Source organism: the organism of the source record quoted next, unplaced genomic scaffold (assembly GCF_019419815.1).
Source record: "Pyrus x bretschneideri cultivar Hongxiangsu unplaced genomic scaffold, Pyrus_bretschneideri_v1 Contig8, whole genome shotgun sequence".
NCBI lineage: Eukaryota > Viridiplantae > Streptophyta > Magnoliopsida > Rosales > Rosaceae > Pyrus > Pyrus x bretschneideri.
The window spans coordinates 10,431,086-10,453,429 of NW_025999820.1; the positions used below are offsets into that span (position 1 = coordinate 10,431,086).

Below are 22,344 nucleotides of genomic sequence, written 5' to 3' on the forward strand. Positions count from 1 at the left end.
GATGGTGTGTATAAAAGAACCATTTACTCATATTATGTTTTATAAGTAGTGTTCTAAAATCACCACTAACGTTGTTTAGGCGTTAAGCAGTTGATTATTGTCCCGATTTATATCTAGGTGTTTGAAAATTAAGAAATGACACCTAAATCTCTAGGTTTTTGAAAATTAAGAAAGGGTGCCTAGGCTGGCAATGCGTCATTCTAGCTCGTCTAGACCCGGCTAAGTTCCTGCTTATGTCACGACTCTCGTTTAAATAGAAGATAGATAACTTTTTATTTTGCATTATTTTTTCTTCAATAAATTGAAAGAGACTTGTTGAATACTTGGTGAACACTCGTTATATGCTTGTTCTCTATGTTCAGTATGATCTAATACTTTATAATCTATATGTAATTATACTTTGCAATTTATATATCCAAGTACAATTATATAAATTTTAAAGTATAAAATAGACATTTATTTATATGTTGTATATTAAATTTCATTAAAAATAAAAAATAAAAAAAGCCTAGGTTCCCGCTTAGACGCCTATTCCCATTGCCTTCCAACAATAACGCGCGCATCGCCAATTTTTTTTTCCAATGTTTTTCGACGAGGAATTGTTATTTGAGCATTCAGATGGATATCTAGAGTTACTCTTATTACATTTTTCATATCATATTTCTAATAAAACTAGGACCCACCAATAATGTGAGTTCCATTTCTATTCGAGAGATAATAAAATTGTGAAATAATCATATAAAAAATGTAATAAAAAAAACATTTTTTAAGGATATATAGATAAAAGGTAGAGCAACGAAATGTTGATATCGTTGCATCATTACCTTTAATATTTGCCAATGAAGAGAGCTAGTTATATATCGGTGCGTGAGTTGACACATTAATAATTGTGGATTTGGTGCTTAATAGTCTTTCGGAAGGGTTTAAGGCTTGGAGAAATTGAAGAAAGTTGAGATTGTATCATAAAATCAATTGGTAATATGGAGAGTAGCCCAACCTTTTATAAGTCTATGTAAGGTCCCTCCATTCATCAATGTTGAAATCATTCTCAACATGCTCTCTTATGTGTAGTGACGGATTCAGGATTTTAACATAGGATGGTTCCAATATAAAAGCTCCAAAAAAAAAAAAGGTCGAAAATATCATTGAACAAATAAATGGCAAACTACAACTTTCCATTTATAATCTTTGTGCTAAACAAGCTAAAAATACTAAATTTGTCTATGACGAGATTTCATACTTTGAAAACATGTTATAATAGTTTCATTGTCAATACAAGACAAAACATCTTTCTCAATGTAAACAACTAAGCTATTATTTAACCATTAATCCTCCATTCTGTAACACAATCTTCAACAAAAAATTTGTATTAACAAACACTAAAAATAAGTAAGAACTAACACTAAATTAGAAAACTTACAGAAATTCTAAAGTTGATGCTGATGGCGTTTGGTGAATCGGCTGGCTCGGGCTCGGTCTCAGAGGAAGTATTTTTTGCAGGCAGTCCACCCATTTCTCAAAGTTCTTGAAGACCTAATAGAAGTATGCTATTAAAAACCAAGAAAAAAAACAAAGAACATCAGCTTCGGCTCGGTCTTAGAGCAGCCTTGATGTTAAACATATATCCATTAAGGACGGATACACCATATCATATATACTAAAACTCGTAGGGGTTGGGTACTGTGGATGACCAGTGGGGGGGCGGTTTTGGCCCTGGGTTTTTTCTTGGTTTCCCTTGCTGTTTGCCCTTTTGTGCAGTCCATTGACTGTTTTGTCCCTTCAGTTCGCGTGTCAGTCATCTACCCGCTCTCTTTCGTCCGTCTTCTCGATTTTTCTCTTCGTATTTGCTGCTTTCTCACAGATTTCTCTTATCTTCCTCTCGAACTCGCCCTTTCTCGCTCTCCGTTTTTGGTGCCTGGTGGATTCGGCTATCTCAGCAGCGGTTAAACCATAGAAATCATCATTCATCGGGTCTCTATTTCGATTCCTCGGTGTGCTGGTCAAAATACCGAACTTTCCAGGTTCGAAACCAAAAAGCATATTTGCAAATGGATTTCCTCGCTTTTACAGATTAGTTTTGCGTTTGATGCATGTTGATTTTTTTCTTTTTAGTAATTTTAATTATCTGATTTGTAATATTTGTTCTTCATTTTTATTAGATTTTCATATTTTTTCTTTTTTTGGGTATTTTTGTTCAGCTGAAATTACATTTGAAGCCTGCGAAGACCTCTGTGTTTAAGGTGAGTGGTTTTGAAATTCCATGGTTTTGATTCTACTTGCAGCCTGAGGTGTGATTTTAGATTTGAAATTTTCAAGCTTTTTTATTAATCTTAACCCAGATTAACTAACTATAATTATTATTATTTTTTTTTCCGGTTATGTAGCTGAAGTGGCTAAAGTTAAGAAAGAACAATTGTGGGTTAAAGTGTTCATATTTGAAAGTTGAATCTCAGCCTTTGAAAGGCTTTATGAACGTGTGCTCGCGTGTGCAGCAGACCTTCATAGCAATTTGGGGTGAGTCTTCGCGTGTAACAGTTTGTTCATTTTCTTTAGCACTTTTGTGCAATTTTTTGGAAGCCTAAATGATTCAGAATTGGAATTTATGTGTAAGGATACAAGATACGCCATTGATTCAGTTGTGACGCACGACGGGGTGAAGTTTCCGTGCTGGGCGCTGTCTGATCTGTCGTCGTTTCAGCAGAACTTTGGAGGAGATGCTTATGACAAGGTAATTTTGGAGCTGTGGAAGTGTTTAATCTTTGTTGGGTTTATGTCAATTCTTCTCTTCTCTTTTTTAATAATTATTTGGGCTATTGTTTTACTTTAATATGTTTTACTATTGGATCTTGGACCTTTGATTTCTGTAAAACATGTTATGGCATGGTAAAACAATTACATGAAGGTCTGTCGTTTGCAGAAATGGATATTAGGGGGAGAGAGAAACGGGAGAGCAGGGGTGGAACAGAAAAATGGCTGGGCTCTTTTGCACTAATTTTTTTTTTTTTTTTAAATTTATTTATTTGAGGTTTTGTGACAAGGGAGGTTGTCGTCTGGTAACATGGCTTACATAAAAGTAGAAATCATGATGTCTATGAACTGTATAAAGTTTTGTCCAACTCTTTGCTCTTTGTTCCAGTTCTTCTGCAAGGGGTGTGTCGGGCTTTTATACATAGAATGGCAAATGCTTTCGCTTTGTTATCTGTTTTAAAGTACCAGGACTACCAACTATTTTTTCTTTTGTGCTGGACTTTTTGATCCTTTCAATTATATATCCCTTATTGAAATTTGGTCTATTACACACAGACATAATGATGGAGGTAAACTAAATGATTACAATAGTTATGTTCATCCATTCAAATTGAAGTATAGTTATCTAATTATTGCAGTTTAATAGCATTATCTTATTGCTTAGTTTGTGTTGTCCATTCTCTTATTTGCTTAGTTTGAATTACATGGCAGAAAAGATGGATTCATTTCTTTGGAGATCCTGCTGTTCTTTGCAAAGACATTTTCTGTAAGATTCCTACATTGATATGTAACTAGAAAGTTTGAAACAAAAAGATATAGGTTTCGCATACTCCCAACATAACAAGAAACTACGAAGCTTGATGTACATGTGTTATTATGGGTAATGTGCTCGACTGATATATACTTAATGTTCCAACCATGTTAGGCTGTCTAAATATGTTTATTTAAGTTGTTGCAGAACATCTTTCCAGTATCTATTGAAAAAGCACGGAGGAAAGCAAGCTGCTTGGGAATATCCTTTCATTGTTGCTTGGGAATAAGTAAGATGAAAACGATATTTGTTACCAGTGTACGTGAATGTTGATTGTCGAAGAATTGAAAGTTGCTAGGTTGGTGAAAATCTGAAAATTGACCCAATTTTGTACAATATATTAGTTTAAGAACAATAAACACACACCCACACACACACACATATATGCACTCCAAAAGTAAACGAGTTGGAAATGTTTCTTAAGATTTTGCTCTGAATCTTCTTTGGCATGCATAAGATTTACCATTCCCTTTTAAATGAATTTTAAAATCAGCTCCAGTCCATGTTTGCTTAACTGTGTAGTTTTGTGGTTAGAGAAGAAATGTTAAATTTCAGGATCTTGCTGCTGATGATGTTCATATCTGCATGAATATTCTTGGGTCATATATTATAAGTCATGAATAAATTGCATTGGTTGCATTAGCGTTCGTAAATCAATTTTTGACTCTAACATTATTTATGAAGATTACAGTTCCATAATCTTTCATATAATTTTCAACCCCGCAACAACGCGGGGGTACAAATTCTAGTCTTACCTAAACAGAGAGAATGGAAAAGAGGGATATGGCGTCGTACTTTATAGAAAAACACATCCACAAATTCATTTCTCACACATTAAGCCTAATCGCTAGGCACTGGCTCATGTAAATAAAGGAATTCACCGTAAAGGAAAAACCCGTTTATTTAAGCAAGCAACGAGTTCAGATCAACTAAACGACGCCTCTAAATTCCACTAAATACATGAAATCAATAAACTGAGACCAACTCTTTCATATCATAGCAAAGGTGAACCAATTTCAATACTGAAGCAATTCGATCAATCTCCCAAAGTAATAATAAGAGCCTATTTACTAGCTTCTTTCAGCTTCAAACGGGAAACCCATTTTCCTACTATTTATTTGAATTAAAAAATTCTCTAAACGAGAACTAATCCACAGAAGGAACTCGAAGCAAAAAGCCCAGATGAAGAACGAAACTTCTTCACACTAATTCTGGATTTCAATCAAAATTCAAGACACGCCCTTTATCCAATACCCACTCTGGCATTCCTTCAAGCACATGGGGGGCACTTTGTTACTACAATCAACTCCATCATACTTCATACATGCTATATATTTACCAGAACCATCAGAAACCACCAATACAAAGGCAAAACAGAACACCCAGAAGAAAATTAAAGCAACCCATCTAATCAACCACGAAGACAGCCTTAACAATAAATCTGTATCAACTAACACTAAAAATAAGTAAGAACTAACACTAGATTAGAAAACTTACAAAAATTCTAAAGTTGATGCTGATGGCCTTCGGTGAATCGGCTGGCTTGGGTAGCTTGAGGAACAGGAGCGGCAGACAATTAGTGACTTCGGCGAATCGGCTGGCTTAGGTATTAATGGTAAAGTGAATTTGATTACTATTCTGTAAGATGGTAAGTGTTCTATCACGTGAGTTTTTAAATTTTTTTAATGACTTGCCTCAAAACGACGTCGTTTTAGCCAAGTCATTTTAAATAAAAAAATTGACCTTCTTCTTCCTCCTTCTGTTTTGCACAGCATGCAGCCGCTGCTGTTCTTCTCCACCGCTGCCCAAAATTGGGTGGTCCTTGAGGATCCTCACGCCCATTTATCCAAGCTTTCGGGTGGTCCCGGGACCATCCTGGTCCCTTAATAGATCCGTCACTGCTCACATGGGTTTAAGGTTTGGAGAAATTGAAGAAAGTTGAAGTTCCATCATAAAATCAATTGGTAATATGGAGAGTAGTCAAACCTCTTATAAACCCATGCAAGGTTCATCCCCTCATTCTCAACAGAAAACACATCACCTAGCACAAAGGACATGTACGTACAACGTACCTAAGCCTATTGCATGTGTAGCATTTCTCATTCATTTTATTTTCAGAATTATAATGTAGCATTCAGTTAATATTTTTAAAGTGTTTTGACAATAAAATACGGAAACTATTATTGACACATTGAAATTTTGATTGCGTACTTCTCATATAAGTATTTTTTATTTTTACCATAAAAATTTTAAGTTTATAGTTAAATTTTTAAGGAATTGATGTGTGACATCACTTTTTTACACAATTTGTTGTGTAAGTTTTTGTGTAGCCCACTCTGTAAGGTATTTCAACAATTCGAATTGTCTATCTTTTAGGTATTCTCTCAAATATCGTATCTACCAAAAATGTCCAATTCCAAAACCCTACGACTATTTGATTAAGGGTTTAGAGGTTCTTAGTGGAACCGTATTTGTTTCCAAATGAATATCTTAATGATTATTTTATTTGTCCAATATTACGGTCGTACTACAAAAACTTGTGTAAAAAAAGTGATATCACACATCCGCTCACATTTCTATAGTACCAATAATAATTTCTTAAAATATTTAGAAATTTATGAGGAGGAGAGGTGGAGAATGAATCTTTGACGAGTGGCTTATCCTATACTTGTATCTTTCACTGTTTGCAACGAGATGGGTGCGTAAAAACAAAATTGGGAAACATTATCTCTGCAAATATTTTGGCAGTCATTTTGAAAATACCATCTATGCAAATATCTCCATTACCACAAGTAGTGTATTTAAAAAAATATATATATATATTTCCTGTGAATCTTCTGCATCCATTAAATAAGATAAAGTTTTTAATTCTGTTATCAAGTAACCACCTACTACTTCAACAATATAAGATCACAACTCTCAACCGTTCACCATTGCAGCCACAATCCACACAATGGAGTACTTTTCTTGTGCTGTAATTTTAACCTTGGCATGCCTCGCCACTCTAGCCCTTTTCTCAAAAACCTTGTTTCCCCAACTCAAGAAACACAAATTTCCACCAGGTCCCAAACCCTGGCCTATAATTGGAAACCTCAACCTCATTGGTCCTCTCCCACATCATTCCCTTCACAAATTATCCCAAACTTATGGACCTATAATGCAACTCAGGTTTGGCTCCCGCCCAGTCGTAGAGGAAGATTTTCCGGCCTTGACGCCAATATGCAACTCAGATTTTCCATTACCACAGTTGGTCACCCTACGGTCCATATTGGCGTCAAGGCCGGAAAATCTTCCTCTACGAGTTGTTTAGTTCCAAAAGACTAGAATCCTTTGAGTACATTCGGGTTGAAGAAAATCGCGCTTTTACATCACGACTCTGTGCCATCGCCAAGTCAGGTAACCCGGTTGTGCTCAAAGAGCATCTGTCACGTCTTACTTTTAGCATTATGAGCAGAATTGTGTTGGGTAAGGATTATTTTAGCATGGCCGCATACGAGGGTTCTATAATGTCACTCAAAGAATTTCAGGACATGTTAGATGAGTTTTTTGTGCTTAATGGGGTGTTTAACATTGGGGATTGGATACCATGGCTTAATTTCTTGGATTTGCAAGGTTACATAAAGCGAATGAAGGCCATGCAGAAAAAAATCAATAGGTTTTACGATTTTGTGCTCAACGAACACAAGGCGCAGAAGGAAGGAGTGGAGGAATTTGTGCCAAATGACATGGTGGATTTACTATTGCAGCTGGTTGATGGTTCGAATGATCTTGAAGTTAAACTCAACTATGACAGTATCAAGGCATTCACTCAGGTATATATGAGATATCATATATGATCCCAAATCTATTCAATTATTAATATTTGTAAGATATGTACATATTTATCACGTTTAATATATATTTCTCGTATTTGACTAACCATCTACAAAACATAATTGTCCATTTAAATTTAAACCAGGACTTAATAGCTGGAGGCACTGATACCTCAGCAATAAGTTTAGAGTGGGCAATGTCTGAGCTCCTAAAACAACCAAGCCTCATAAAAAAGGCAACAGAAGAACTTGACAGAGTGATCGGGAGAGAGAGATGGGTAGAAGAGAAAGACCTAGCACAACTTCCTTACATAGATGCGATCATGAAAGAGACAATGAGGAGGCATCCTGCGGTTGTAATTCTGCCACCACATCTCGCCGTTGAAAACTCCAACGTGGCAGGTTACGATGTTTGCAAAGGAACCCTAGTTTTTGTGAACACGTGGAGCATGGGGAGAGACCCTAAACTGTGGGAAGAACCAGAAGAGTTTAGGCCAGAGAGGTTCTGAGGGAATACTGGGATTGATTTGCAGGGACAGAGTTTTGAGTTGCTGCCGTTTGGGTCGGGGAGGAGGATGTGCCCTGGTTATAAGCTAGGGCTGAAGATGATAAGAACTTGTTTGGCTAACATGTTGCATGGGTTTAATTGGAAGTTGCCTGGGAATGTGAAAGTGGAAGATTTGGGTATGGAGGAAGCTTATGGATTGGTCACACCTCGGAAGTTCCCACTTGTTGCTGTTATGGAACCTCGGCTGCCAGTCCATCTTTATTAGTTATATTTGTATTTGGCAAGTTACACGTATCTTTGTTGGTTAAAAGTGTTAACCCATTTTAGTACTTGTGGTCTGGAGCTTGATTTGGACTTGCACAACTTTGTTGGTTAAAAGTGTTAACCCATGCACTTGCATGAGATAACACTCATTCATTGCTCACACATCCCGAAATCGTTTGTATCAACAACATAGTTATGTTTAACTCTGAAAGTATCCCTCCTTTACTTATATTGTCTGTGTAGTGTTCTTTTCTATTCTTATGAATATTAGTGTAGTGAGTTAGATTGATCCTCACTGCTGCAGTCATTTTTATTGAGTTTGATTGAATATTAGTTTTTTTTTTTTTAAATTCTCATGCAATACCATCAAGTGGTCGTGCCGGAGTGGTTATCGGGCATGACTAGAAATCATGTGGGCTTTGCCCGCGCAGGTTCGAATCCTGCCGACCACGTATTTTTTCAATGTTTTTTTTATATATGATTTCTGCTCCAATACCATTCCAACGTTGGGAGAAATTAATGTCGACGTGTATGAATCATAAAAACTTACTGTTGTGTTGCTTTCCCATTTTTTGTTGGTTCTAGGCTCAAAGTTGTAGTTTTCGTGGGGTAAATTACATTTCTAATCAGTTGTAATTTTCCTAAAAAATAAGGATAAATGTCGACGTGTGTGAGATATTTATTGAATGGTGTTAAGTCCGTACAACATTATTTACTTTTGTGTTGCTTGCCCATTTTTTGTTGGTTCTAGGCTCAATGTCGTAGTTTTCTTGGGGTAAATGACCTTTCTAATCAGTTGTAATTTCGTTAAAAAATAAGGATAAATGTCGATGTGTGTAAGATATTTATTGAATGGTGTTAAGTTCACACAACATTATTTACTTTTGTGTTGCTTGCTTATTTTTTTGTTGGTTCTAGGCTCAATGTTGTAGTTTTCGTGGGGTTAATTACCTTTCTAATCAGTTATAATTTCAGCAAAATAATAAGGAGAAATGTCGACGTGTGTGAGATATTTATTAAATGGTGTTAAGTCCTTTGTGGGGTTAATTACCTTTCTAATCAGTTATAATTTCAACAAAATAATAAAAAGAAATACCTACGTGTATGAGATATTTATTAAATGATGTTAAGTCCGACAACATTATTTTCTCTATAATCTGGAGAAATTTTTCCAAGTGCCGGGAACACCATGACACATGGTGTTCCCTCACACATTAGGATTTAGTTTTATTTATTTATTGAAATATAAAATTGAAAGATATTCAAGATGTCAAATCCTAATGTGTGAGGGAACACCATGTGTCATGGTGTTCCCGGCACTTGGAAAAATTTCTCTATAATCTGAACGATTGCCAATGTTATCCAAAAGCAAATTATCGTGATAGATAGTCTGTTGTCGTATAGGCTCTAGTCCCTTCAATTATCTCTCCGTACAATTGTGTTTCACGTTGCAAACTAGGCCAAGATGTCAACTATATGGAAGTTTTTGGATCGTCCGTTTTTTTTTTTTTTTTTTTTGGTCGATTGGATCGTCCATTGAATGCCACACATATAGTCGGAGCACGGAGACTTGACTACTGAACAAGCGAAGCAACCACAGTTCATCGAAGAGTAAGAGCTGCATACAGTGATTGAGAGCGATGGGTGGAGAAAAAGACTAGCCGCCTGACAAACACATATATAGGCCCCCTATGTGGAAGTGGAATGCAGCCAATCGAGACCCCTGTAAGGAGTGATTAATCTAAGGGTTATAGCCTTGACAAGTGTCATAAGATTAGGCAAGCAGTTAGGAGTTTGTTATCATGTTCCTCTTCCACCTCACAAAAATTTAGTAGGCTGCAAATGGGTGTTTAAGATTAAAAAGAGCAAACGGTTATGTAGGGAGCTATAAAGCTTGTTTAGTTGCAAAGGGCTATAATTAAGAAGAAGGAATTGACTATGGTGAGTCATTTAGTTATGTAGTTAAGCCTACTACAGTGAGGTTAGTACTTGCCTTAGCTGCTCATTTTAATTGGAGTCTTCGTCAACTTGATGTGAAAAATGCTGTTTTGCATGGTGTTTTACAAGAGGAAGTTTATATGGCTCAACCTTCGGGTTTCCTGGACTCTACTCACAGTGACTATGTTTGTAAGTTGCACAAGTCCTTATGTGGCCTTAAGCAAGCCCCAAGGGCTTTGAATGAGTGATTTACTAGTTTTTTTTTTTTTTTTTACCATCTTTGGGGTTTCAATCCACCTATAGTCACTCCTTTTTATTTGTCAAAGCTGTGAATGGTTCTGTTGTGATTCTCCTACTATATGTTGACGATATTATCATCACGGGTAGTGCTTCTCAAGCTATATTGGATGTTATTCATCCACTTACTCAAGAGTTTGATATCAAAGATCTCGGACCATTGCATTATTTTCTTGGGATTCAGGTTGTTCATAAGAAGGATGGCTTATCTCTATCTCAAGATAAATATGTTGGTGATTTGCTTCTTAAATATGGAATGGAGATGTCTAAGCCCTGTGCTACACCTTGCCTACCCTATAATCGGTTGCTGAAGGATGATGAGAAGCAATATAATAATCCAGCATTGTATCGCAACCTTGTGGGAGCATTTCAATACCTTACTTTTACTCGGCTTGACATTGCCTTTGCAGTGCATCAGGTTTCACAGTTCATGCAGTGCCCTATGGAAGCTCATTTTGTGGCAATTAAAAGGATTTTGCGCTATTTGCAAGCTACTAAAGGATGTGGTTTACATTATACCAAAGGTGGATTAGATTTACAAGTGTTCAGCGATGCTGATTGGACAGGGGATCTTAATGATCGTCGCTCAACCACGGGACTGGTTGTCTTTCTTGGTTCTAATCCCATCTCCTGGTCTTCAAAGAAACAAAACACGGTCTCTCGTTCCTCCACTAAGGCAGAGTATCGAGTCTTCCACTGCTGTTGAGATTGATTGGATAAAGCAATTGTTACATTTTCTGCAAGTTCCAATCTCTGGTACACCTACTCTGTACTATGATAATCTATCTGCGATTGCTTTTATATGTAATCCTGTTCAGCATCAACATTCCAAACATATTGAAATCGATGTTCATTTTGTGCGGGAACAGGTGGCCAAAAGAATGTTGCTGGTTCAATTTGTCTCTTCACTTGAACAATTTGTAGATATTCTCACTAAAGGGTTGTCTGCACCATTGTTTCAGATTCATTTTGCCAATCTCCAACTCAATTTCACAGCCCCTGAGATTGAGGGGGGATGTAAGGAGTGATTAATCTAAGGGTTATACCCTTGACAAGTGTCATAAGATTAGGCAAGCAGTTAGGAGTTTGTTATAACAATTAACTTTGAGTGTAAGCCAACTTAGTTGTATATATATACCACAATGGTGATGTAAATTGTAAGGAAAAATATCAATACGAAACAGATTACTTCTTGTCTAAGATTCTCTCTCTCTCTCTCTCTCTCTCTCTCGAGGCCCCTTCGAGTAGTGCTTGAGCCCTCTCGAGATCTCATCGAGTGGTTTTAATTCCTAAAAGTATGAAAAAGAAAAGGACTAGAAATATCTAACGTGCATATGCTCAAAATTTGGCTATACTTTTCAAAACCCTAGCTGCATACAGCTTTGGATAGCACGTTACAAGAATTCAAGTACTGGAAATATCTACTCATCATGATATTTTGTAATCCAAAGAGTCCCAATATTGTTACTGAACAAAAAGCATGAATATATAACAAACTAAGGTTTAGTAGGTATGAACTTGTTACACTTTACCTCGATCTAGGTTAGAAATGGCTAGCTAGCTAGGGTTTATGCAGCTTTTATTAATTACTAAATTTCTGGTAAACAGGTTTTAGCTAGGCATCCATAGATGATTAGGGTTAGGATTCATCACCTAGTTCTGCATCAAAATTTCCAACTATTTAAAAACCCTTATCTTATCCTTATATAACAATTCAATGGCTACAAGTTTATGATGCATTTAGATTAGATGATGGGTTTTGTTCCCACCTCTGCAGGTTCCAACAACAGAGGACTCAAAGTTGACATTCAAAAATTCCAACTATTTAAAAACCCTAAACTCTGCTGCATTCATGTAAGCAAATCATGAAGATTTGCATATGTTGGGTTGGCGAGGAAGTTGCAGAGCTGGATTATTTGGTGACTCATAATTATTTGTAACTAATTTTTCTTTCACATAACGACGTCGTTGTCTTTGCCATTGTGTTTGTTAGTTAAAGACACATAAAGAAAGCTCCATATTAGCGGATTTCTTTTTAAAAAAAATTAATGAAAAGTTAAAAAAAAAAAAAATTTAGTTTTAATGAAAAATGACGAATAAAGGTAGAGAACCGAAAAAGTTCGGAATGAGATTTCAGCAACCGAAACCGATCCAAAATTTCGCCTTTCCCAAATTTCGGTATTCCCGAATGTTTTTCAGTTTTTCGGTACGGTTCGAGATGCGGCCAACACTAGCAATCTCCAGTGGCTTCTTCACAAGCCTCCTCCTGAGAGATCTTAATACCATTCTCCTTCGCCGCCTCCACCATTCTTAGAAAGCAATGAACACGGCGGCGACTCCGAATCCACCTAGTTCCCAACTCCACACCCACTCCTCTCCACAATCACATCTTCTCATGCCGTTTCTGCACAAATCCTTCAGAACCCACATGCAAAAATCCAATCTTTTTCTCTTGAGCTTCAGTGATCATCAAATGGAATTATTTGTTGTGGGTTATGAATCATGCCTGCGCAACGCTGAGGATTCATAACCCAGAGACGAAAGAGCTTCAGAAAGGATAGAGAGAGAAATGGGTCGAGGCCAGAGACGAGAGAGCTTCTTCCTTTCTCTGCTTCCCAACACGAAGGCTGCTTCTCTCTCTCTGCCTCAAGAATATCAAGATTCAAAACCAAAACAAAAGATCTGAGCTTTTAGTTTCCAAAATAGCTTTTTGCTTTTCTCCCAAACCGACAAGGCATCACCATCGCATGCCTTTTCCATATTATTTTATTTTTGTGCCTTTACTAGTGGAACCGAAAGGCTCTGCTTTTTATTTTATTTTTTCATTGTTCTTTGCATATGTAGCGCTGGAAAGCATAAACCAAAAGCAAAAGCAAAAGATGATTTGGAGACTTCGGAAATACCGAAGAAATGAAATCTGGAAATTTCGGTATAGGACTATCAAAAGTTCGGGATAGTTTCGGTTTGTGTTTAGGATTTTTTTGGTTTGGTTTGAGATTTTCGGTAATTTTTCCAGCCCTAAATAAAGATGTAGTGAATAGTACTAAAAAAAAATAAAAATGTGATTTTTGTTAAAAATGAACAGCATTTGAAGTGTTTTGTTAAATTTATTTATTTATTTATTGAAGAAGGAATTATTCATGTCGGTAACTTGGTACAAGAATAATCATCAAATAATTAGAAAATGGGTTAGACTTTGTGGCGGTCAACATCAATATCAAGGAGAAGACAGTTACAACACCGCCAAAAGGTTAGTGATTTCCTACTTTTATTTATTTTTTTTGGTAATATTGGAGATAATTAAATCATGTTCGGAAGTGTTATTTCCAAAATCACTTAAAGTGTATTTTTTAAGAAGTACCAATTATGTGCTTCTTGTAAAAATCATTTTAAGTGTTTTTCTAATATTATTTGCATTTTTACCAAGAATACGTACCAAAAATATTTTCGTCAAAAATGTTTTTAGCCATTTTAAAAGTGCTTCCAAACATGCTATAATTAATAAGTCTGCTACATGTGTTCTTAAGTAACCTTAGGCCCAACGAGAATGCACAAGAGGCGACAATTTTGTGTAAAATGGGCCCAATACAAGGCCCAACCTTATTAACGACATGGCGTTTTCTAGCATACCTAGTACAAATAATACTTTACATTAACCTATGACTCAAGTATAGTGGAGGGCACATCTGTTCTTGCTTACTACTGTTTATAACTCTAGCGTGCATCAAGATTCAAGATCTAGGGTTTAAGGGGAACCTCAACCAACTGCTGGAATTCAGAGAAGCGGTGGGCGACTGTAGCATCCGAGATCTGGGGTTTAAGGGGAACCCATTTACATGGATGACTTCTAGGAGTGGAGGCATCAAGAAGAGGCTGGATCGTTTCTTCGCCAACGATTCTTGGAAACAGCTCTTCCCAGGTTTAGTGGTTCGTCACCTTGACCCTCTTAATTCCGACCATGTCTCAATTGCTCTCACTACCAGGCCTCGGGCTAGTACCCGCCAATCTCATCGTCCATCCTTCCACATCAAGGAGTATTGGACTCATCATCCGGATTGTGCTGACGTGATCCACTTAGCCTGGGCCCAACATGTTAGCGGATATCTCATGTTCCAAGTGGTTGAGAAGATCAAGAACACTCAACTGGCCCTGTTGTCTTGGCATTAAGCAACCTTCAAGAAACACCAAACTGAATTAAGCCAGGTTCGCTCAATACTCAACTTTATTGACTCTCAATCGTTCTCAGCCTCTTCTCTTGCAGAAAGATAAGCCCTTGCCATGCAGCTTGATTCCATTCTGGCTCAAGAGGATACTTATTGGCGGCAAAGGTCCAAGATAGCCTGGATGAAGGACGGCGACAGGAATACCAACTTTTTCCACCGAAGAGCATCCATTCGTTGGGGGAAAAATAGAATTGTTAAGTTGAAAGATGATAACGGTGTTTGGCATGAGGATGACTCGAGGATTGAAAAAGTGATAATTGGCTACTTTTCAAGAATTTTCTCATCCAATCATTCTTCTTTGGACGGGGAAATTCTTGACGATATCGACAACCAAGTAACAGAGGGCATGAATGCTTCCTTTATGCGCGAATTCGAAGCTGAGGAAATCAAGATAACAGTGTTCCAAATGCAACCCTCGACGACCCCCAGCCCTGATGGAATCCCCCCTCTGTTCTTTCAAAAACTTTGGAACATTGTGGGCGATGATGTCTCTACGGCTTTGCTTTCCTTCTTAAACTCAGGCAACCTTCTGAAGAAAGTAAATTTCACCTACATCACCCTTATCCTAAAAGTTAAAGCACTGGAAGATATGTCTTAACTCCGACCCATCAGTCTTTGCAATGTGTTCTTCAAAATTGCATCCAAAGTTATTACCAACCACCTCAAGCTCATCCTCCAACATGCCATCTCTCATCATCAGAGTGTTTTTGTCCCGGGCTGCCAAATCTCCGATAACATCATGCTAGCCTCGGAGCTTTCTTATTTCATGTTCAAGAGGTGTAGGGGAAAAAATGGGTTCTTATCTTCAAAATTAGACATAAGCAATGCCTATGACCGAATTAAGTGGGGCTATTTGAGAAACGTCATTCTTCAACTTGGTTTCTACAGGAATTGGGTGGATTTGATAATGACTTGTGTCTTGATGGTTTCTTATGCATTTATGATCAATGGCGTGCCAAAAGGGTATCTCTACCCGACAAGAGGGCTTCGGCAGAACGACCCGTTGTCACCTTACCTTTTTCTTCTATGTGCTGGAGGCCTTTCGACCCTGATTGCGAAAAAGGAACGGGATGGTCTCATCCAAGGTGTCTTGATTTGCTTTAGCGCATCCCAGATTAACCGTCTCCTGTTCGCCGACGATAGTTTCTTATTTGCAAAAGCAAATGTGGAGGAATGCCAGCAAATATTGCTCATCCTTCGCAAGTATGAGGCTGCCTCAGGACAGATGATTAACCTACAGAACGATGAAGTCTCATTTAGCCGAAATGTAAAGCGGGATGTCTAGGACGCTTTGGCGTCATACTTAGGGGTAACCTGGGTGGCTCGGCACGATAAAAATATGGGACTTCCAACATTGGTGGGACGGAACCATGGTCACTGTTTCAATTTCATAAAGGAACGTCTCTGGAAGCGCCTCCAAAGTTGGAAATGGAAGCTCCTTAGTTTGGCGGGACGGGAGATCTTGGTCAAAGTTGTCGCACAAGCAATTCCTCTATATGCAATGAACTGCTTCCTACTACCCAAATACTTTTATAATGACCTTAACAGCCTTGTGGCTCGTTTCTGGTGGAGTGGTTATGAGGAAGGTAAGAGAATCCACTGGCTAACCTGAGACAAGCTTTGCCTTCCCAAAAGTGATGAGGATCTTGGATTTTGAAACATTCGTGCCTTCAACCTCTGGTTGTTGGCTAAACAGGCTTGAAAGCTTCAGACTATTCCCGACTATTTGGTGGCTAAGATCTTTTGTGCTAAATATTTCCATTCATCCTTATTCTCCTAAGCGATTCCTTTGTATGGAGAATCATTTGTAAGGGTCGGGAGGTAGCAAACAAAGGCTCGAGATAGAGGGTTAGGTCTAGTGGAAAAATAAGGATTTGGGAGGATAAATAGCTCCCCTTACCGTTATCTTTTTGTATCGTTTCTCCCAGGCCCCTAGATTGTAACCTCTGTTTTGTCAGCGACCTCATTGATGCGGAAAATAGATGTTGGAAAGAAGAGGTTATAACGGAACTATTTTCTGAGCTAGAAGGCAACCTCATCATTTCACTTCCTATCAGTCTGCGCCTTCTGGAGGACAAGGTTATCTGGCATGTTGACAAGAAAGGTTTATTCTCTGTTAAGAGTGCCTATCATGTTGCACTTGATTTGATCACGAATAGATCCCACTATGCCTCATATTCTGGGGATTCCCATAGTTCCCTCATTTGGAAATTAATTTAGGGTGCAAATGTCCCGCCGAAAGTTCCGATGAATGCGTGGCGTCTCTACATGGACATCATCCCGTCAAGGGCAAATCTAGTTAAACGTCAAATCATTTCTGATTCTAGTTGTGTGTTGTGCGGATGTGAAAATGAGATTGGTGTTCATATCCTCCGTGACTGCCCTTGCGCAGCCTGTGTTTGGAGCTTGTTGGTATTAGGACGCCCTCCCAAATGAAATGTCTCCCTCTCAGTCCATGAATGGATGTTGTCCCTGATTCTCACTTTGGACAAACACAGGTTTGATTTACTCTTGATACTCTTCCATGCCATCTAGTCTTCTCGGAATTCCATATTCTGGTCCAGCAAATGTAACCCTCTCAACGCCGTAGTCTCTCGCACGATCTCCTGGTGGCAAAACTTTCTACTAGTCACCTCCTATTCTCTGCCTCTCCACGACCCCCCCCCCCCCCGCCTCTTCATCATCATTGTGGACTAGGCCTAGACAGGGGCAGTGGAAACTAAACACTCAAGGTGTCTGGGATGCTAATAGCTTCATCGGGGGAATGGAACGGTTATCCGTGATTCTGCTAGAAAATTTATGGATGGTTTATCGAAGTCATTTACACACGTTCCTTCCCCCTTCTTTGCAAAAGCTTTTGCAATTCGATATGGTCTGGCTCTGGCGTCTTCCAAAGGTTTCCACAACTTAACCATTGAGAGTGATTCACACCAGATCATCCAAGCTCTTTCTGCCTCTTCACCGAACCTCTCCCCTTTTGGTCTTATTGTCGAGGATGTCAGAAAGATTTCATTGGGGATCACTGGAGTTAGCTTTACCCATATCAAACGCCAAGCCAAACGAGGTGGCTCATTGACTCGCTCGCTACAATCTCTCGTCCTCCAGCCCTGCTTTCTAGTTCGAAGAGCCTCTATATATTATTTTAGATATTTTATTTAAGGATTGAAACTCGGAGCCATGATTGCTCCTTTTGCTGTACTTTCACCCCTTCTCTTCAATTCAAAATCTATCGCCTTTGACTCAAAAAAAAAAAAAAAAAAAAAAAACCCTCTAGTGTGCATCAAGTATCAAGGCATTCTTTGTTTCTTAATTGATTAACTGACATTATAAGACGCGACAACTCTAGAATTTATATATCAGTACATTTTTTTCGTAACTATTCACTAGTAGAATGATCGTCGTAGATGACCATTCGATCAATTAGCATTTAGCCAATATTCTATCAATAGAGAATCTGAGCCTAAACCATCCTTGACATCGTCGGATGAGATTGGCAAAAAATGGTGGAAGAACCGGAACTTCCCGACGTCATTCCATAGACATGTGTTCAACCTAATCACTCATAACTGAGATTGAGTTTAGCTTGGCATACACATGAGGGCAGGGCGGTGGATGTGAACGAGGGCAAGTATGATTTGAGGTTTTCCTTTGACCAAATAAATTCCAGTCCAAAATAATGATCATCAATTATTGAGAGGCTGTCATTGTCATTTTCTTGTAGCCTGCCCATTTAGATTCTATATTTTTTTTTTTCTAATGATTTATGACCTTGCACAAAATAATGTTAACTAAAATCCAATAATAACTTATGCACATTGCATGTTTCATTGTCATTGGTATTTGTTAATAGGCCAAATTGAATTATTAGTTCCCATGATGATAGGGGTGGTCGGAAATAAAACTTTATTTTTCAGGCCAATTCATTCTTGTTTTTCGTCCCTTCAAGATTTAGCAGCAGAACTCATATTGTTGACGAGGACCTCTGACAAAAGCTGATAACTAGGAGGCTACTCCTAACGGTATAATTATTACTCTACTTTTACTGCATTTTACTTATGTTTTGACATCACTTGTATGATATGAGTTCAAAACTACTCACATGCGCACTCTAGAATTAGTTACTTTAGGTTTAAATTAGTAGCACTTTCCACATCACCATCACTCTATGACTTTATCACCTCTTTGGTGTCGGCCAGCATAACTTGATTCAGTGTCCAGTGGATATTTCGGGTTGGGATGTGTCAGGATTCCTTTAATTGTTATTATGTGAGGCTCATGTGATAACAATTAACAGAGAGTTGACGAAACTTTCAATTTTGAGTCTAAGTCCTAACAGATTTCACCACATTCCAACTACATTATCATCACATGGACTATTACCACAATTAAGCCTTGTTATTAAGATGACCAAACCTATTATTTTATTATTTTATATATTATACACTAGGGTTTGCTGCTGCATCATGCCATATGAGTTCACATGCCAGTGGACAAGGAAAATCAGTTTCAGTGTTTCTGAGTTCTGACATCAAGTAATTGGCTTCCAATCTCGACTCACGTAGCCACCTTCTGTTGGTTATTTTTTTAGCTAAACAACATTTGCATTGATGGGACCCTATATTTTTACAAAAGGAATGTGACAAATGCTAATCAATGTCACCAACAATTCTGATTCACACTGTTCATTTGTATTTAATCGTTTTGAAATTAATATATTCTAAGTGTGCTAAATCAATTGCGGATATGCGAGTAAGCTGATTCCGACCGTTTTTGTTTTGTGGGCTTCACAAATATAAATGACATGAATCGGTCCTTAATTGTATCATTTCCCTTCCCTCTACATTTATATGATAGTGATTTTCCACTTTATTATGTGTTTTGCTAATTAATCGAAAGCATGAACGGCTAGGATCAGAATCTAACTGTACAACCCACTTTTTGAATTAGGTGTTTTGGTTCATCAAAAAAAGAAACTCTATTAAATATACAATCAAAGAGAAGAAAAAGTTTCTGAATTTGAAAAAATTAATTCAAGAAAAACTAAAATGATTGGCCCAAAAAGTCAAGAAAATTAACATTTCCCCTCACAAGAGTTGTTGCACTTGAGTCTGCAGGTGCTGTACAGCATATGCAGCCAAAGGCAACTTTGAAAAATCTCTATTTACATTTTTAAAGTGTGAATGCAAGATATGATTTACATATGTATTTTAGTACTACTCTATGTTCCCTTGACTCTTTGGTGCAAAGGAGACTTGAAGCCATTATTTCGATGATTCTGTTGCAGCATATTTTTCTGACAAGTAATGTGGAGACCTTGGTGATCTGATTTGATCATGCTTGTCGTGATTGTGGTTGTTCTTCTGCTTCAATTCCTTCTCTGCATCACCATCTTCTACGTCTTTAATCGAATTATCGGATTCGGTTGGTGATCTTAGCTGATGATGCTTGTAGTTATGGTGGTTGTTATTTTTCTTCAATTCCTTCTGTGCATCACCATCTTTTACATCCTTGATCGAATTATCGGATTCAGATGGAACTGTGTACACGAATGCAAAGGGGACGTCTTCAAAATCCTTGAGTGGCTCTAAGGTCTTGACCACTTCGCTCATTTTTGGTCTTTGTTTCGCCCGGTGGCTGAGGCATTGGAAGGCCAATGCGGCGGCTTTTCTAGCCCCATGTTCGGAGTACTGGCCTTCGAGTCGCGGGTCCATGATCCGGCTGAGTTTCCGGGGTTCGTTTAACTTAGGCCTTGCCCACTCTACTAGGTTTTGCTCTCTGTGAGGTCTGTTTTTGTCCACAGATCTCCTTCCTGTTAGAAGCTCCAATAGTACAACTCCAAAGCTATACACATCACTCGCTGCTGTCAAGTGACCTGAAAATTAACACGAGTATTAGAAACTAATCCAAAATTAACTTGACTATGCCTTTAAGTTGCATTAGGTCGGACGGATTGGATTGGATTAATTAGTACCTGTCATGACGTATTCAGGAGCAGCATAGCCTTGTGTGCCCATAACTCTTGTGGAAACATGCGTGTCATCTCCTTCTGGACCGTCTTTTGCTAATCCGAAATCAGAGAGCTTGGGAGTACAATCCTGTAAACAAAAAGAATAGGAATATAAGCATTTAGTAAATTAGGATTAGCAATAAGGACTGGATTATTTAGTCCTGGAAGAAAAAAAGAGGGTAATACTTACAGAGTCCAACAAGATGTTTGAAGCTTTAAAATCACGATATATGACGGGTTTCTCTGCTCCATGGAGGAAGGCAAGGCCTTCTGCTGCTCCAAGCGCAATTTTCATTCTTGACGACCATGGAAGGGACATCGAATATCCTGCACAACGAGAAAATAGACATTAGGAATTGAAGGATGAATTTGTGTCTAGATGAGGCGATATTTTAAACTATTTTAATCATCAAAGTGGAGAGATTGGACTTGATATACAAGCGGCATATAAATTGTCATGATCAACTGGCCTAACGCACATCTACTGAAGAAAGAAATTTAAAAGCTTCGAAACATGAAGAGTTTGTAGAGAAATTAAACATACTTCTGAATAGCTGGTTCTCTAAACTGCCTCTTGGCATGTACTCATAAACAAGAAGTCTGTGTGCATCTTCACAGCAATAGCCTATCAGCTTCACAAGGTGTGGATGTCTCAATTGCCCAAGAAAAATCACCTCAGTCTGCAGAAAAAAAAAAAATTAAAAATTATTAAAAACAGAAGATTTATGGAAAAGCCAAGTGACTAAAATGAGAAAATGTCTCGAAATTTTCAAAAAAAGTTGCTCACCAGCCACTCCCTATGGCCCTGAGTGCCATCCAAGTCCAAGAGTTTCACCGCCACCGGCTGCGCTGCCAAACCAGGCCTAAGCTTGTCATCAAGGAACCCTTTATGCACCGGCCCGAACCCGCCTTCTCCAAGAAAGTTGCTTTGCGAGAAGCTTTGTGTGATCACTTTCAGCTCCCCAAGCGTGAAGACATGAAGATTAGAGCCTGCAAGAGATATCGAAAGATCTTCCGACAGTGTTGTGCTTGGATTGCTCAGATCAGATGGTGAAATCCTTTGGGATGAGGTTTCTTTTGCCACCACTTTCTCGCTGCTCTTTTTTGGTGGAGCCTCAGTTTTGTAGCAGTTTGGCACAAAAGACCTCCACGTGACGACCTTCTTGACCACCATATTTTACGAAAATGTTTCCGAAAACTAGAGCTCGAAACGCCTTCTTATTTCGCTTCCAAATGATTCCGGATCAATCCCAGATTTCTTCTTGTTTTGGTGAGGTTTTCTTCAGGGTTTTGGGAAAAGAATGAAAGAATTGGGTTAGAAAATGTGAGAGGAGAGAGATGTGATTAAATGAACAACTGATATGGGAGACTTTAAAGGAGTAGAGAAGGCCTAATTTTCAAACAAAAAGAACCCAACTCCCCCCAAACCAAACAAACCATCAGACCCCTTTTGAATTTTTCCATGTTTTTTTGTCACATTCTTTGCATCACCCCATATATATATATTTGAAGGTTTTAGGTATACTGTAATTATTTTTATAAAATGGGGTGATGAGTACTTAGTCCACATGGTTCTTCGACAAAAATGACACGGTTTTCCTCCTTGACCTTGACTTTTTGGCATGAGGGTAAAACGAATAGAAAAAGAGAAATAAACAGAAATTGGTTTTATGTGCTTTGGAAAGTTGGATTGGAAAGCACAATTAAGAACTTTTCTTAATGTTTTTATAATAACA

At 38.1% G+C, this 22,344-nt stretch overlaps 1 protein-coding gene, 1 long non-coding RNA gene, 1 other non-coding gene and 1 pseudogene across 3 annotated transcripts; 2 read left to right on the forward strand and 2 right to left on the reverse strand.

Moving 5' to 3' along the window:
• Positions 1-3,706: 3,706 nt before the first annotated feature.
• LOC125473117 lies at positions 3,707-5,188 on the reverse strand. The gene is made up of 2 exons (XR_007255025.1): positions 5,057-5,188; positions 3,707-4,886 (listed from the first exon to the last, which is right to left on the reverse strand). It is a non-coding gene; the product is annotated as an uncharacterized LOC125473117 (long non-coding RNA).
• Positions 5,189-6,512: 1,324 nt separating this feature from the next.
• On the forward strand, positions 6,513-8,372 carry LOC125468034 (annotated as a pseudogene).
• Positions 8,373-8,513: 141 nt separating this feature from the next.
• On the forward strand, positions 8,514-8,595 carry TRNAS-AGA. Its single transcript has one exon. It is a non-coding gene; the product is annotated as a tRNA-Ser (tRNA).
• An 11,055-nt stretch (positions 8,596-19,650) lies between these two features.
• Positions 19,651-22,096, reverse strand: LOC103929713 (serine/threonine-protein kinase RIPK). The gene is made up of 5 exons (XM_018643111.2): positions 21,396-22,096; positions 21,153-21,288; positions 20,799-20,935; positions 20,573-20,696; positions 19,651-20,473 (listed from the first exon to the last, which is right to left on the reverse strand). The coding sequence occupies exons 1-5, from the start codon at positions 21,780-21,782 to the stop codon at positions 19,863-19,865; spliced, it is 1,395 nt and encodes a 464-aa protein (XP_018498627.2). The 5' UTR covers positions 21,783-22,096; the 3' UTR covers positions 19,651-19,862.
• Positions 22,097-22,344: the final 248 nt, after the last annotated feature.